The sequence below is a fragment of the Tyto alba genome, unplaced genomic scaffold (assembly GCF_018691265.1).
Source record: "Tyto alba isolate M040663 unplaced genomic scaffold, T.alba_DEE_v4.0 Super-Scaffold_14, whole genome shotgun sequence".
Classification (NCBI taxonomy): Eukaryota; Metazoa; Chordata; class Aves; order Strigiformes; family Tytonidae; genus Tyto; species Tyto alba.
In genome coordinates, this window is record NW_024881276.1 from 2,197,714 (window position 1) to 2,214,522 (window position 16,809).

The window sequence follows — 16,809 nt, forward strand, 5'->3', positions numbered from 1 at the left end:
AAAAAAAAAAAAGAGAAAAAAAAAAAAACTATGACCTCTTTGCCCTCTTCTGGCAGAGTGGTGATCTCAGCATAAATTAGAACTAGGGAAAGCATTTTGCTTCTCTGAACTTGTGCCAGAATGACATAACACGCACAGGGCTGGAGGGGGACACAAAAAGTACTACTTCTCAACACATTTGATGAACACATTTTCTGTGTGCTTTCAAAATCTCTCAGCCCTCGTGGGGGAGGGATATCACAAGGCTCACCAACCTGGATTGGCCTCTGGAAGTCCAGTAGCATGATCCTACACACTTCCTAGCAAAATAACACTGTATTACAGCACTTCTAAAACATACATATATACCATCTAATGTCTTGATACTATTTTCATAATATAAGACTGCAAATCTTTAAACTCGGTAGAAATAGGTCATGGTATTGAAACACAGACTTCAAATGACTCTTCAGTTCTTTTTGTAAAATAACTACAAGCTCACATCTCCAAACTATACCTTACTTGTAAAGGAATATAAAACACTAACAAAAACACAGTAATTTTAATTCTTTTACAGAATTAACTCTAATAAAAGAATTGTTTAATTGTTACTTGATCAGCAACAATATACTTAAGAAACAAATCTCTTTTGAAAAAGTTCCTTCATGCTTTTGACAGGCAAATGTTCAAAGGTTCATTTAATTGTTATGAAGGAAGACAGGAAAAAAGCTTAAAACAGTCTTCCTCATTTTATGAAACACTTATACAAAGTATCAAAATTGAAGTAACTAAGTAACTCTTTTTTTTTTTTTTTTTTCAAAATTAATTATCACGCCACAAAAACTGGGATGGCTCAAAAGGCATCTGTTAGCTATACTTCTGACAAATACAAACCAAACTGTTATCTATAATCATGAACAAAAGCCACCTGTAACACTTCTATAAATAAACAGCAAGTGTGTTTGTCGCATTGTTTAAGGATTTGTATGTCACAGCTAGGTGATGCAAATTTCAAGCACAAATGGTAACAGAGACCAAGGAATACAAACTTATTGGCTAAAGTCTTCATAAGTTATTTCTAGACTAAGTATCTATGTGTGCGTCAATAAACAATACTATATATAAACCCTAAAAGTCAATACAAGAGAGAAATTTATTTCTTTCTGAAAACTCCAAACACACATACATGCCTCTTTTTCTAAACAACTGTTTTTTCAATTTTTAAGAAATAATTGGAGGGTAAGCTTAAAGGCCAGATCTTGTCCCAAACGCCTTGGTCAGTTGGGAAAAATCTGGTAAAATACTTCGCTTAGATTACCATTTTGTAAAACAGTTTTATTCTACTCTTCAGCAACAAACATTAAATAAAAATACAAAACAAAAATAATGTGACCTTCAGCTTACATCTCTTCAACGCATTCAATTCTCACTCCCCCCCTTCCACTGTAGTGGCAATTCTTTTCATTCCTCCCGCAAATTCTGTCCCACTACTAGAGTGACAGCAAGTCCATCTGTCTGTCCGTCCTCAAGAACAGGGAGCAAGCTGGCTGGCACAGAGCAGAGGACAGCAGCCTGGCAGCTGACCTGTGGCTCAACAAAAACAAATAGCTTCCCTAGCAAACAGGGCTACACAGATGCAGATTCCGGCACTGGAGAGACAATACTTTTCCCAGGGATCTTCAAGTGCTTCTGGGCGAGGCGAAAGGGAAAGGCACGTAACAGTTGTCTTCAAAGTCATGTGCCACTATCTGAATCAGGCAATATCACACACCAGAACTGTAAAAGAAATCACTGAAGTGAAGCTGCTTCTGATCTGCTGTTTTTAAACGTGGACAGTGACTTGCTGCTCTGCAGTAATAAACAGCCATGAACTTCAACTGGCTTCAGTATCAAAATCAGTATTTTAGAGAGCCATACATGAAGACATGAACACACAAACCGTTTTCCACTGCCGTCATTCAACTGTCAGCAGAGGTCAAGACAGTTAACTGAACTAACCATTTCAACCTTCCTCCCATGATCCACCCAAACTTACCTAGCAGACCATGAAATCAAAAAGAAAAATCACCTATTATACCTGTATTGCCTGCAGAGAATTCAAGCTTCAGAAACTAAGCAATTTCTTTTTAGTGTCTGCAACTGAAAATAAATATTCTGAAGACATCACAACATTTCACTGTATATCTGCATTTGTTCCAAGTCAGCTTATCATTCCTTCAAGCAGCATGAAAGGTGCAAATTGACTCTTCAAGTCATGAGTCTAAATCTGAAAGTAATTATAGTAAATGTTTAACTTCAATCACAGTTAACCACTTATCCAACTTATTCCGCTAACCTAACAGATGCATCTGTCAGCAAGTACATTCGATCCCATTACTTCCTGACGCTACAAAAGTAGTGTTCAATATAGAATATGTAATGTTTCGGTGAGAATGACCAAAACAGCTGTAATACCTGGTTGTTTGCCCCACACCCAACTCTCAACAATCGATTTGGCCCTGTAAGTGGGCAGCGGAGCCTCTTCTTCATCTTTCTTTTCTTTGTCGTTTTGCTCTTCTTTCTTTGATGCAGTTTGGCATTCAGTGCTATCATCTGAAGAAAAAAAGAGAGGGGAAAAAAAAAAAACAAAAAACAATTCAAAGACCAGTTAAGCTACTTCCCCCTTGAATTCAGTTCTAGATTAGAAATGTAAAGGTGAAACGCCCAGCCCACAAGTTTACAGCAATATTTTCTATCATTAAAAGTACAGGGGGGGGGAAAGTAGTATTTTACCATGTTAACTGTCACAGGTGCTAGGTCTCATGTTACATTTCATAAGACAGTGACCTTAGAAATCTCTGCTGTAACCTCCTAGGGAGGATGAACATTTAATATCAATACCATCACGTAAGACTTGCAAAGGATTTGAAACACACAGTATCACAAAGGATGCACTTTAAGTCAGATTCTACTCCCAATTATCTGCATTTCTGTAGTACTTCCAACACGGGGAGGGGGGGGGTGGGGGGGAAGGAGGAAAAATAGCAATTGCCTTAACTTCAAAATCAAGGAGAGCTATATATTGACACACTAATTGTATACAGCAGAATTTCAACATCTGTAATATATCTAGCATCTTAGTAATTACCAGCAAGTAATGAAAATAATACCATCACTTTCTGCCCAAGCAACAAAACAGCATTTGCAATTCCTTTGACATTACTTTCATAAAGACAGAACACAGACATTAGTCACTAATCTCTACAATCAAAGGCCGCATGAAAGTCCCAATTTTCTAAATACAGTAGAACTAGACAGCTAGAAGTCCCTCCTTAATCATATTGAGGATATAGATTTCCATATCCATACCTCCAGTCAGTTCAATGCACAATATTGCCTTGCAATTAAGGGCCACGGTAGCAACCGCTTTCCTCATCCTGACCTCTTCTAAAAATACACCCCAAGAGTTCTCAAGTCCAGCATTTGCAACTTACCCATGAAGAGATTCGTTCCAGCCATTTTCACCAGGATCTTGAAAACGACTGGCCCTCCATTCCAACCTGTTAATCTACTCTACAGAAACTTCCTCCCAAAACGTCCTGGCCACAAATCAGACTAGCACTAGAATTTTGTCTTTTTCCCCATCTCAACCCCCCCCCACCCAAAATATACACATTTGTACCAGCATATTTGAGAAGACTGTAACAGACAAGAGGTTTACAGCTGTAGCCAGACACAGCACATCTGACTGCAGCCTGCCTCAGACTGACCATGACCCCGCTTGGAGATGAAAGGCTCTCATTACATCAGAACATACAAAATACACTTATCACACTGTAGAAAACATTCAACTGTTCTTTCCATCTGGCCTGCAAAAAAACAAGTGCCTAATCTGGTTGTAACTGGATCTGTGATTGCCTCTTTGTTCAAAAAATGTTAGACTAGACAACAGCACCTCCCAAACTAAGCCTTTTTAAGGTGCCTTAATTATACAAGTTTTAATTTAAAGCCAGTGTTTCCTAGTCTATAACCCACACTAGGGCTCAGGAGGTGGCAGATGAAAACTGAAGGAAAACAGGAAAAAAATGAAGAGGAGAGCATGCATGCTGCAGCTGAGATTGTGGTCTAAGGAAGGGGTAGCAAAGTCATTTGACAATAGGAAAATGCAGTTTGGATATCCCACTTGTAAGTGGCAAATAGAGAAAATATAACTGTTCCTCTGCAACACCAAGAAACAGCCAATAGCACAGCAGTCATCAGCATGACAACGCATGTCCAAAGTGCAACTGAATCTAGCTGCTTCTATTCCAAGGCACAAGCAAATAATCCTAAAGCACAGATTCCATGATAGAGTTAAATCAGTGACTAGGGGCTCTGCTTAGCCTCAGTAGTTCAGAATATTCCCCCAGTAACACCATAATCTCACTTTTTCTCCACCCACCCACACAATTTAGAGACACATTCTGCAGGGTCTTGGATTTTAGCTAGTGTGTAGAAGGGTGCTGTGCCAAGACACTATGCCTCACAGGCAGCTGTAAGAGAATTTGGTACACTTTTTAACAGATCCTTGGCCAAAGATGACAACAAAGGGCTATGAACTTAACCGTTTCCCCCACCTCCTCACTGAAAATAGAGAAGGTCCCAATCCAGGTGGGAACTTAAACTTTGTATTGTATAAAAAAAAAACACCCTGACATGCCAATTCACATGAAAAAAAAAAAATCTTGCTTTCATTGTCTGTACCAACAGGAGCACAAAGAGAGAAGAAGTGGGAAGGAGCTCAGCTAAAAATCACATTAGAAGTCCATGTCAAATTGTTCCACAAAAACTTTTCACTATACTTGCAAAAAAACATTTTTCTCACAAGGGACAAAGTTGGTATCAGTCTAGATTGAAAGCAGCAACACAGACATCACAACTGTGACAGCTCAGTTATGCTTAATGTAAGGGATTTTTAGAAAGTGAGCCCCAAAGATTTTTCAGAAAGAGGTGCAGGGTGGAAGAAATCTTGAGTGAAGCCAGCAAGGGCCAAAATAACAGTAAGGCAGTTTTCAAAACAATGTGTGCAAAAACACGCTGCAGTGTGACAACCTCTTTCAACTTAATTTTTCTCAGACTGAAGCGTGGATATTGTGGTGGAGGAAAACAACCGTGTGACTTCTCCCTGAGAGAACTTTCTCTTAACTATGTTTTGGTTTACAACCTTAAGCCTCCAAGCTGAGGGAGGCATGCTTAGCCAGCTACAACCGAGCAACTGGAGCAACCATTCTCAATTAGAAGTTAGCTCTCAAACCGAAGCGCAGCAGCTCACCACGTGTGCTCTATCTTGCACAGCAACAGCCTGATCCAGTTTAATAGCAGGATAAAAAGGAAGCCACTAAAGGTGGAACTTACATTTCATATTCAATGAAAAAAATAACAGACACTGCACAGTCACCTCTGGCACCCGTTACAGTATGATCTTGTGCTGCTCTTAAGTGCCAAATGAACTGATAAAGTTAGGAATCCCTCAGTAGAAAAAAAAAGCCTGCAACAGTTTCCCAACAGATGTTGCTGTTCACAAGGCAAAAAGTTATATGGTGTGCTTTAGGCAAGGACTGTATTTTACAACCACTCTAATACAGTATTTGGTACAAGTCCCAGATCCGGGAAGTGTTTCAGCTGAAATACAAAATAATAATTTGTTTTCTGTCAAAGAGCTTTTATTTATATATATATATGTATTTATATAAACGTCAATTGATAGTTATTTGTGATGGAATGATGCATGCCTAACTATTTGCAAACCGTGTTTACACAGCCTTTCAAGTGTAGAAGTCAAGACAACAGAATATTGTGATCGTCTAACCCTCATCAGAAATAAAGATTTTTTTTTTTCCTTCCCTGATATACTATTTTTTAAAATGTATTCTTTAAATTATCTGTTGAATATGCAGTAAAGCATTTTATATGTAGGAAGTCAAACTGTCCAACAGGGTGGCTACAGACGTCCTGCAAAGAGAGTATGATGGAACAGAGCTGAGTGCTGAACGCTTGAGCCACTGGGTAGAGCCCATGTAACTGGGTTGGGGGAAGCAGAAAGAGGGAAAGAGGCACTTCTCCCTTTTAACAAGTTTTCTTACACAAGAAAGGAAGCTCAAAGCAGGAGCCAGCCTATATGCCTGCTCCCTACTACAGTTTGATACGTATGTGGTCTGAATGGTAAGACACCATAACCAATTTCCATATACTGTTATTTTTATCATAAAGATTTGGGTTCTGCCAGCCTCTCTGAAATCGCTTGTGGCATTTGGATTTTATTATCTACTTGCAGGTGCAACAATAAATGAGGTTTGTGGATTCAACAGCACTAGGCTGACAAAGGTCCAACTTTCCAGAAAGGGGGAACAGAAGAGGAAGCCCACAGTGTTTACTAAAGGTAGGACAGAGGCATGAAGCCGATCATTTTATATTTTTACCCTGGAACTTAAAATAGCTAACTGAAAGAGAAAGCCCCATCTATACAGAAGTTTGAGGAATAAAAAATTAAAAAAAAAAAAAAATTAAAAAACCCACAAAAATAAAAACCACAAACAAAAAAACACCCACGAGAGAAACACCTGTGTAGCCTGATATATCTTAAAAACTCACATAAATGGTTCTCTACCTTAAAAATTAGCAAAAGCAACATTATTTAATACTTCTTATTATTTTCAGTATGCTTCCAGTATACAAGATATTAACCTCACCCAAACTTCCTGAGGGCGGCCTGATTATCTTTTAAGTACGTGCCATGCCGCAAGTGCACCTGTATTTGGACATCACTGCTGTCACAGCTGTGTCCTCAGATGATACTTGGAAACACGCAGACACATTCTGCTGAATGCATTTATCAAACATGTTTTTTTCTGAAAGCGCCATGAAGAAAAAAAAACAAAGAGGTTACTCCTAACCAAATGTTTCTGCTAACAGGGGAAGAAAATACACTACTTGCATATCCTTCCTAGAGAGGAACAGAATGCTTTTTGCTATCAATAGTACGTTCTTCCAGTCTATTACCACTACTGATATCCACGGAAAGAATGAAGTGCCTCTTCTGAGCAGCCCAGTCAGCATCACAGAGCTACAGCACTACTGAAGAAGGAGTTACAACAGATGGGCATAAATCAAAACTTTTTAAAACATACCGAATAAAACGGACTGATATCAGCAACCTCTCTTATTTATCTCCAAATCAGTCAATTTAGCAGCAAAATCTGAATACTGAGATTAAGATATATTGCTTTTAATATAAAAGCACCGGGGTTTATATAAATCTTATTACTTGTACGTACTTTTCCCTTTCCTCTTGAATTACATTTGTAGGACATTTATGCAAAAAAACTAACTACCAACTAAACAGACTGAAATACTCTAGATTTTAACTTCATGAAACTCAATTTGAGCTGCAAGTTCACAGGTGCCAAGTGACCCCCAGTTTTTCTGGTTGCACTGCCTAACAGAATCAAATATACAGTCTGATCAACATTGACTAAAAATAGCCTTGATTAGTTTTCTCAAAACTCAAGTCTAGTAAGCAAGATGGTTTTATTTTACCGATCCTGTAGGCTAGCACAACGACATTTATGAAGGTTAAAGTATGAATTCTCTTTCAGTGAAGTTAACTCTAAGAATTAAGAGCCTGAAAAGGCTCTATTTAAATTTATTAACTCCTGTAGCTTTTCAAGAAGTAGATGTTTTAGAATTACCTATGTAAAAGAACATAGGCATTCTAGTTGCGGAAAGGAACAGATGCAATTTGTGCTATATAATACCTATGCTTTACCCCTCCAGAAGGAAAGGTTGTAGGAAAGGTGTTTCAATTTTCATTTTTGTTACTCACTATCCTACCATGCTGGATTTAGAAACCCAGCCCACCAACTCTATCTTAAACAGCAATAAATTAAATTAAATTAATTTTCCCCAAATAAGACTGTTTTGCCCATGACAGTAACTGGTAAGTGATCTCCCTGGCTTTATCTTGACCCACAAGCTCTTCTGTTTTATTTTCTCCCTCTGTCTTGTTGAGGAGGGGCAGTGAGCAAGAAGCTGGGTGGGCAACTGGCTATGGTCAACCCACCACAATACAGTACTGGAAAAAAGTGGCAGTCTTGCTTTAACAACAACAAAACAAACAAACCAACCCACCCACACACCACCAAAAAAAGCACACCACAGATACAAGAAAACTTTCAGGAGCCTCATCAGGGTTTGGACCACTGAAATTTTAAGGTAAAATAAATGCCTTATTTCTACAGTAAACAGTCAGAATTTCTGTATTTGTAAGTAACAGTATCCTATAGCCTTTAACAGTTTACACCTTTTTGATCCTTCAAAGTCATGTGTACATACACACATAGAGCATTAAAAAAAAAAAAAAAAACAAAGCCACAAACAACTTTATGTCATTATTCAGAATACGTCTCCCAAGTGTGGATGAACATCTGAAGTCACAGATGATTGACTTGCTTAGCACTTTTGTTTTTTTTTACTTTATACTGCTCTCTACATTTTGGATCAGAACTGACAGCTTGCATTTTCCTAGCTGATATTTCAATGATTCTCATGAAAACAAAACCCAGTTATACTATGACACCTTTCTATAAGCTTTCTCAGAAACACTGAAAGCCCTACAGCACCGTAACTAACAAAAATCCAAATTCTCTGTGGCTACTTATCTATAAAAGATATTGGAAAAATAGTTTTCTGCCAAAGACCAGAACAATTCCAAAAACAATCTGTAAGTATATGGCACAAAAAGAGGAAATGCCATCGATTTCATTTATAAAGCTGGTATTTAATATATTGTCTTCATTATTATAGATGTTATCTTTTTGCTACATGAGAGCAGAGTATGTTGAACCGTGATACAGTGACCATCACCTCTACCATGAGCTGTCAATGAATGGGAAAGCGTTTCCCACGGTTCATTTAGGGGATTACCCTCCCCTTCACTGCATCAAGTTTATGATGCCTTTTAGTAAAACACATGAAACTAGCCAATCTGAAGAAAAAAATATTACACTACCTCCACTCATTTCAGGAACAGCTGTTGTAGTAGCGTTTCTGATAAGATCAGCTGTATTTTCATCCACTGTCAACAATAATATTCAGAAGGACCAGCAGCAGGAGGAGGACAAAAAAGTTTTCTAACTCTGAAACAGTTAGGAGCATAATTCTAGTCCTTACTACAGCGCACAGCCACTCACAACCTACAAAGTTTATACTCTTGATAGAAATAGCATATAATTCACTCTCCTCATAAACTATTTGTTACAGCTTCTTTCCTGTAGAAATAACTTCCTCTAGTCAAAAAGACTTCACCCTCCCCCCATTTTTTAAAGAAGGCAAATCATAGGTACCAAAAAAAAAATTACTCTTCATAAGTAATTGAGCATTATTGGTTTGAACTAACATGTCTATCCAACACACAGTTCAAGAAGTAACAGAAGTTGAAATAATAATTCACTGCTACCAAAGGCAGTATTTCCACCCTTCTCCTAGACAGAGACTCATTTATTTGGGGATCACATAAATTACTGGTAAAACTTATCTGAACATTTGGTGAGCCCATTTCAGCCAGGTTAAGAAACATAAACCTCTTCCTTTTCTGACCAGTTTAATTTTTTGTTCAATAACGAGTCCAAAGAGCACCACAATCAGAAGGAAGAAAAAAGGCAAGAGCAGAATCACTTCATCAGCTGGCATGGCCCATTATGAAACAAAATTCACCTCCACCAAAGTAATAAAAAGAGGCACTACATTCTCAGTCAGATTGTGGGCAGTTTTTCAGCTGACCTTTTAGTTACTTTATGAAGACTATAAACAAAATTAGAAATAGCAGTATCAGCTTTACCCCATTCCTCAGTCCTCTTCCTTTAAACAAAGGCTTCGGCTTTTTCTTTTTTTCCACCAAGCATACCAAACAAAAGGACACCGCCAAGCCTCTCTCATAATAACATGCCTAGATATGAAGATTAATTTCAAAAGGCTGGAAGAGATTTAAGACTTCATGTGAAAGCTCAGATGTCACCTTTCTGTACACTTTTAAGAAATCAGTTTCAATTGTATTTAATTCTAAATATGAACGCCTGCCAATTGTATAGACAGGTGACAATAAACCTGTGACAGTATGAAATTAGAATTCCATTTTCACCTTCACAATAAAAGAAAAAATGAACAAAGAGAAAATAATTTAAAAAAAAAACATACCTTTTCTTGGAGGTAGTTCACTACTTTGTGTTAACTCTGTTCCAGGATATACAATCTCCCCATCTTTTACCATTTCATTCCACAAGCCACACAGTCCATCTCGTGTAAAAGCAAGCTGTTAAAAATAATACATTATATATAGTTACACACAACTATTTTCCCTGAAGCCAACTCAAGCTAACATACATTAAAATATATCAGATTTTATATTCTGACCAAGATGAAGAGAACACGTGTATCACCTCACTAGTATATTCACTGTATGTGTGTATGACAGGGATTTAAATGATCTTCAGGATCTCCCATTCTCTAGCTATGTTATTTTCAAACTGAAAGTGCAAACCAGTAACTTTTATATAGGCTCAAATACAGCAAGATGAGAATTTTTCACCAAAAGAAAGTTCATCAAAAGCATGGATTCGGTCACCTCAGAACTATTACACATTCAAGATGACATTATGCAGTAATCGGGGGGGGGGGAAGAGGGGTATGGGGCGGAGTGTCCTTTTTCCCCCATCAGGAAAAGCTATCCAAACAAAGCCGAGCTGCACAAAGCCACAAAACGGGGAAGCATGAAGAAAAGTCACCACAGTCCCCTCCCCAAACCAGCAACCGAAGAGCTGGGGGCTCAACCAGAACGCAGGACATCAAGGCGCGGATTCCTAAATGTATTTAACCCTTTCAAACCGGCGCTGCCATGCAAAGCATCTCTCACAGCCCTCCCTCTCCCTTCCAGCCGCTGCAACGCCTCCTCTCACAGGCAGAACCCCAGGATGGAACCAATCAAGCCCAGAACCAGCTGCACCTGGGGGGAGAGCGAGGGGCCACCCCAACCCCGGGCCAGGTCCCAACACGCCGGGTGCAGAACCGGACAAATACTCGGGACAGAACAAATGGCGGGGCTGCGCTAGCTGGAAGCGCTCGTGAAAGCGCTGGCTGTAACACGAATCTCCTAATGATTTATGAATTTGGATCTCCCGTGAAGAATCCTAATGGCCAGGAGGACAACTTGTCTTCTACTGATGTTGTTCTCCGCTTTATGAAATGTTGAAAAGCAGGTGCCAGCATCCCAAGTGAATTCCATAATAACCAGGCTGTAATTTGCAACTACAGAGCATAAGGGAGGAGGGGAGTACATGCAACTGAAAAAAACAGAATACCTTTAGCATACCAAAGCAGTGCAGTGGAGACATTTTAAAAAAAAAAAAAAACCTGCTGAAGGCTTATTCAGAAGCCTCTTTGTGTTATGTAACCGTTATTCAAATCCAAAGTGTTTTAACTGAGGAGCAATACCAAGACGTCACTTACACAACTGCTGTAAAATATTTACCGTTATATGCAGAAGTCCACTCACACTTTATTTTGATCTATTTCCTAAGGTATTTTAATGATGAAAGATTAGAGGTTTTAAGAGTCACAAACACCAGCAGGGAAGTCATTCGCTGATCTAGCTAATCTCAGATAAAATGAAGAATTGAAGACAAGCTGCATGTTTTGACACCACTGTAACGCGCTAAATTAACATAGGAGTTTCTTGACTCCATATTGCATACTTCAGAAATTCACTCCAACACACACTAATGATTTCAGTCATTCTTCTTTCAGCATAAAATGTACGCATTTGTCCCCTGCTATTTTCTGATCTCAAGGGGGTATGAGGGAAAATAATCGCACAGTGTGAGCTAGACATTTATTCAACTTACCTGTGATTTATCAGCTGTGCAACACCAGAATTACACTGTGACCATGCTTTACTGAAAGGTACAGTCCCTGCTCTTCACAGCTAGACAGCACGTTTGCAAAGAGTCACTGTTTGGCTAAAAGCTTTGCATTTGGCTTTTTAAAAAATTTAATACTCTCAAGTAAAGGTGCATTTCAACAATGCAAAAAAAAAAAAAAAACACACACACACCACACACCAAAATCAACCATTCACCACTGACTGAATTTTTTTGCATTATTCTCAGTCTATAAATATTTCAAAAATAAATGTCATTCGCCTTCTCCTTCATCAGATGTGATCATACACTTTAGTGGGGCACTTCAGGATGGGGTTTTTTCACAATTTTTTTCTTGCAAAAAGAGCTAAACCCAACTGTTTCACTATTTTTGGCTCATATGTGATAGAAGATTTTTTTTTTAAAAAAACATTCACCTGTTGAATGCTAATCTCTGCTAAAATACAAGCTTGAAAAATAGCGAGGCAACCCTCCAGAAGGGTTACATAATAAATTACGGTTTTCACAAAGTTGAGATTTTTTTCTGATAAACTGTCTTTTCATACATTTTGTTTTACATGCTCAGATCACCTCTGTATGGAAAACGATTCTCACAGTCCTTAAGCTTACAATCTAAAGGTCTACAGGCTTTGAATTCATGATTCTTTGTAATGCAGCATTGTTTTATTTTATAAAACAGTACTTTTGTTAGCACTGCTGGAAAGTAGAATCAATTGTTTTAACCTCTAATCCTTTAACATGGCACAAAATTTACCTAAGTCTTTCATGCAGCTAAAAACTGAAAACGTAAACAAAATTTCTTCTGCCTTGGGTTTGGTATTCAAATTCTTATCAGTCATTTTCCTGGTATGTTGCATGAAGATAGAGCAACTATCACAGGTCAGAGTTCCCCCCCTTTCTCCAAACAACTCATGTGGAAACTCACACCATAAGCAACCTTCAGATAAACAATTTTACTTTTATTCAGGTTGTAGTTAACATTTTGCCAGCTGTATATGTGTTGGGGGATGGGGGAAAGGAAATGTGTTTGAAAGTGAAGGAACACCAGACTTTTTTTGTCATAATAATCAAAGCAACCAACAGAAAGGACAATTAAGAAACAGTATTTGCAACCAACTCATCTGTCATAACCAAGGGCAATTCAATTCCAACTGTAACAAGTTCACTATTAACCTAGTCGATGTTCAGCAGACACATTAAACAGCAAATTACCACTATGATAGCCAAAAGTGAAAGAAAAGTCTGAGTTTAAGTGACAAATTATTTAAGCAATTTTATTTTCATGATCCCAGAATTCTACAACCATCATAGAAGCTTCAGAAGTACCTTAAAAGAGCTATTTCACTTAACTCACAGAAACAGGGAGAAGTGGTTGATAGACCCAGAGGGTCGTGCTGCCATCCAGAGGGACCTCAACAGGCTGGAGAAATGGGCTGGCAGGAACCTCATGAAGTTCAACAAAGAGAAGTGTGAAGTCCTGGACGTGGGGAGGAACAGCCCCGGGCACCAGTGCAGGCTGGGGGTAACCCAGCTGGAAAGCAGCTTTGCACAAGAGAACCTGGTGGGCACCAAGCTGCACGTGAGCCACCAACGTGCCCTTGCCGTGGAGAAGGTTAACGGGAGCCCTGGGCTGCATCAGGAGGAGCGCTGCCAGCAGGTTGAGGGGGGTGATCCTTCCCCTCTGCTCAGCACTGGCGAGGCCCCAGCTGGGGTGCTGGGTCCAGTGCTGGGCTCCCCGCTACGAGAGACGTGGTCATACTGGAGAGAGCCCAGTGAAGGGCCACACGGATGATGAAGGGACTGGCACATCTCTCCTGTGAGGAAAGGCTGCGAGAGCTGGCACTGCTCAGCCTGGAGAAGAGGAAGCTCAGAGGGCATCTCTTTTTTTTTTGCCCAGCTGAAGGGAGGGTGCAAAGGGGGAGCCAGGCTTTGCTCACTGGTGCCCAGTGACAGGACCAGAGGCAGCGGGCACAACCGGCAACACAGGAGGTTCCCCCTGAACATCAGGAAACACTTTTTCACTGTGAGGGTGACCGAGAACCGGCACGGGTCGCCCGGGGAGGCTGTGGAGTCCATCTCTGAAAATAGTCAAAAGCCATTCAGACATGGTCCTGGGCAACTGGCTCCAAGCCACTTGGCTTTGCCTGAGCAGGGGTGTTGGACCAGATGATCTCCAAAGGTCTTTTCCGACCTCAACCATTTGTGATTCTGTGAAACTAGCAGCTGACGAGAACATTAAGTCAACCATATGGCAGAAAAGTCAAATTATCTGCTTTGACTACACAACCATGCTTTTCTTTCTTTCTACAGTGCTTTAACACTATCTTAGCCAGTACAAGCACCTATTACTTTCTCTGTTTGCTCCCAGTGACGTTTCTTGCGTTCAGTCATTTGCAAGGAGTCTATCAACACATCCAAGTACTGAGACAGGAGAACTAGAACTTTGTTCAAATCAAATTTGGAAAAACATCCCTCTTTAGTTTCTGTTTTCCAAAATATATGACCCTTCTTCCATGGCTATTCTTCCACTCAAATCTTTAAAGAAACTACACAAGGCAATCAGTGGTGCAGTGTAAGAAAAGAAAAACACATCTGGTGAAGACTTCATTGTTTCTGATATATTGGGGTTGCAAGTGCAAGAGTACCTTCTTGTGTTTTGTTAAGCCTAACACTCTCTCACTACATTGCTTGATTTAGGTGGACATCTTTCCCTCTAATAATTTAGTAACTTCATTTGTGAATGTTTAAAGGGATGAACTTGACAAACTCAGTAAATTAACCAATTAAGAGTAATTAAGTTTTTGCAGCTGGCAACAATGCCAGGGATATGCAAGCTGTAAAAACCCCACATGGACCCCAAGCCCCTGCTTGCCCCGCTGCCTACAAGCTGCCTCCCCAAGACTGAGACAACAGCAGCTCCATGCTCCATCACCACCAACCACTGACTTACAGCCCTGGCCTGTCTTCTTAATCTTTGTACTCATTCCCCATGCCCAAAATCTCCCTCGTTCTTCCGATGGCATCTCCTGACCTCCTCTCAGATAAGACCACAGCCACATACCCTCATCTTCTGTGCACCTCACCTTCAGAAACTCCAAGCCACTTCAAGCATTTGTCACACGTTCTCATCCCCAGACCACGTCTTGATCTCTGCACTTGCAAGGCATGTAGCTCGCCAAATTCATACTTCCCACAGACCTAAGTTTCAGCCATGCTCACTTATCCCAAGCCAAAAAAGCAAGAGTCTGAGCAGACTTCAAAGTAAACTTCTACTGCACTGTAAACTGGGCAGCCCCCACTCCTAATCTTTTGCTAATCTTATCTCTGCAGTTAAACTGTAATTTATTCTGTCTGGTACAACATTTAATTAAGTCAAAAGGATCTCTAGTTTGGTTGTTGGCATATGCTGCTGCCATGCTCCAACACGGGTGGCACTGAAATTCCCATCCATCCCCATCAACTCCAGAAATTAAGGCATTGGCATTAACATTTCCTTACATTTCAAGAAAATTAAATCTTGCAGCCATAACTGGGTAAGCTTCTGAGAATTCTCCAAGCACCACTACAGTTTTGCTTCTAGTATGTTATTTTAAGAATAATCAGCCACTGTGATTTTGTTCTAAACTCAGCTGTTAAAGTCAGACAAAGCTTACTCCATGTGGCACAGCAGATCATGTTCTTGAGGCGGTTTCATAAACTTTCCTGCAGAAAGCATAGAAGCCTCCATAAAAGTTAACCTGAGTTCAAGAAAAATGAAGCCAGGAAAAGAAAACCGCACCAAAGAACAAGGATTGATTTAGGTAGGATTCCTGATTATGTAACTGCCCTGAAAATTCAAGAAAGTGTCTTCATAATAACAAAATGTCAACATGGATTTAAAAGATAAGCTACTTAAATAATCTTCACCTCAGAATTGCCAGTGGAGGGGGGAAGGGAAAGAATCTGTTCTTCCATTCAGTTATTAGGTGCATTAGCCATTGGCTGTTATTTTAAAGACTACATTAAAAAAAAAAAATCTTTAGAAATAGATTAAAAAACAAACTTTTTCAGCCCAGTAATGGTAAAGAAAATCACAGAACAGTAAGTCCTTTCCCAAGCGTCTCTGTTGTTTTTGCTTCTTTGAATCCATTCCATTTGTGTTTCCCTTTTCATTGTCATCTTCAGTATTTTGTCCTAGCTTCCTTCCTTCCCTGCTGAAGCATGCCCTGAAACCACAGCTGCTTATCACACCTATGCAAAGCACAATGAAACATCATTAGATCTAAACATACAGCTCTGATAGCAAAGACAGAAAAGTTCAGCAGCCCCACATTACCTCAACAGATTTGGGGATTAAACTAGAAATGTCCCCATAACAAGTCTATCGGTCTTCCATTTGTTGCAAAAGTTTATTAACAGTTAATGGTCACACGCAAAGAAAAATTATGTAATTCCCTCAAACTCAGAAGAGAAATTCTCTAACCTTCTCCATTTGCAGAACAGTAGTTTTGTTTGAGCCACAATATTCGCAGAGACATTTCTCTAACCTATCACTCCACACATGGTCCTCAACCCTCCCTCTGGAAATCACTTGTTTTGGCAGGACAGCATTACTTCATTTTTAAAATAATTTTTAAAAATTCCTATTGCAAACTTCACTTCTTTAAAAATGCAGGAGTTCTCATTTGCAGTTTGCTGTGAGAACTTCCACATAAGCCCTTCATTTTTTGACCAGAAAAACAAAACTAAGAAAAACTAAGAATAAAATTAACAGAAAATCAACCAAATAGAGAAAGCAACTTTCACTAACTTGCTTTTAATAGTCAAGACACCTTTTATTTACATTATCCTCTTGCAAGCAAAGACACTGATCTAGATGCTAGAAGAGTGGGATTTTCATGAA

General features: G+C 39.4%; 1 protein-coding gene across 8 annotated transcripts in view; it reads right to left on the bottom strand.

Moving 5' to 3' along the window:
- The window catches only part of HERC2 (HECT and RLD domain containing E3 ubiquitin protein ligase 2), a 114,384-nt gene that overhangs the window by 92,137 nt on the left and 5,438 nt on the right, over positions 1-16,809 (bottom strand). For all 8 annotated transcript variants that reach the window (XM_042788890.1, XM_042788891.1, XM_042788884.1 and 5 more), the window contains exons 3-4: positions 10,189-10,303; positions 2,434-2,571 (exon numbers count right to left, since the gene is read on the bottom strand). In XM_042788890.1, the coding sequence (XP_042644824.1) occupies positions 2,434-2,571; positions 10,189-10,303 (253 nt within the window). The remainder of the gene's footprint in view (positions 1-2,433; positions 2,572-10,188; positions 10,304-16,809) is intronic.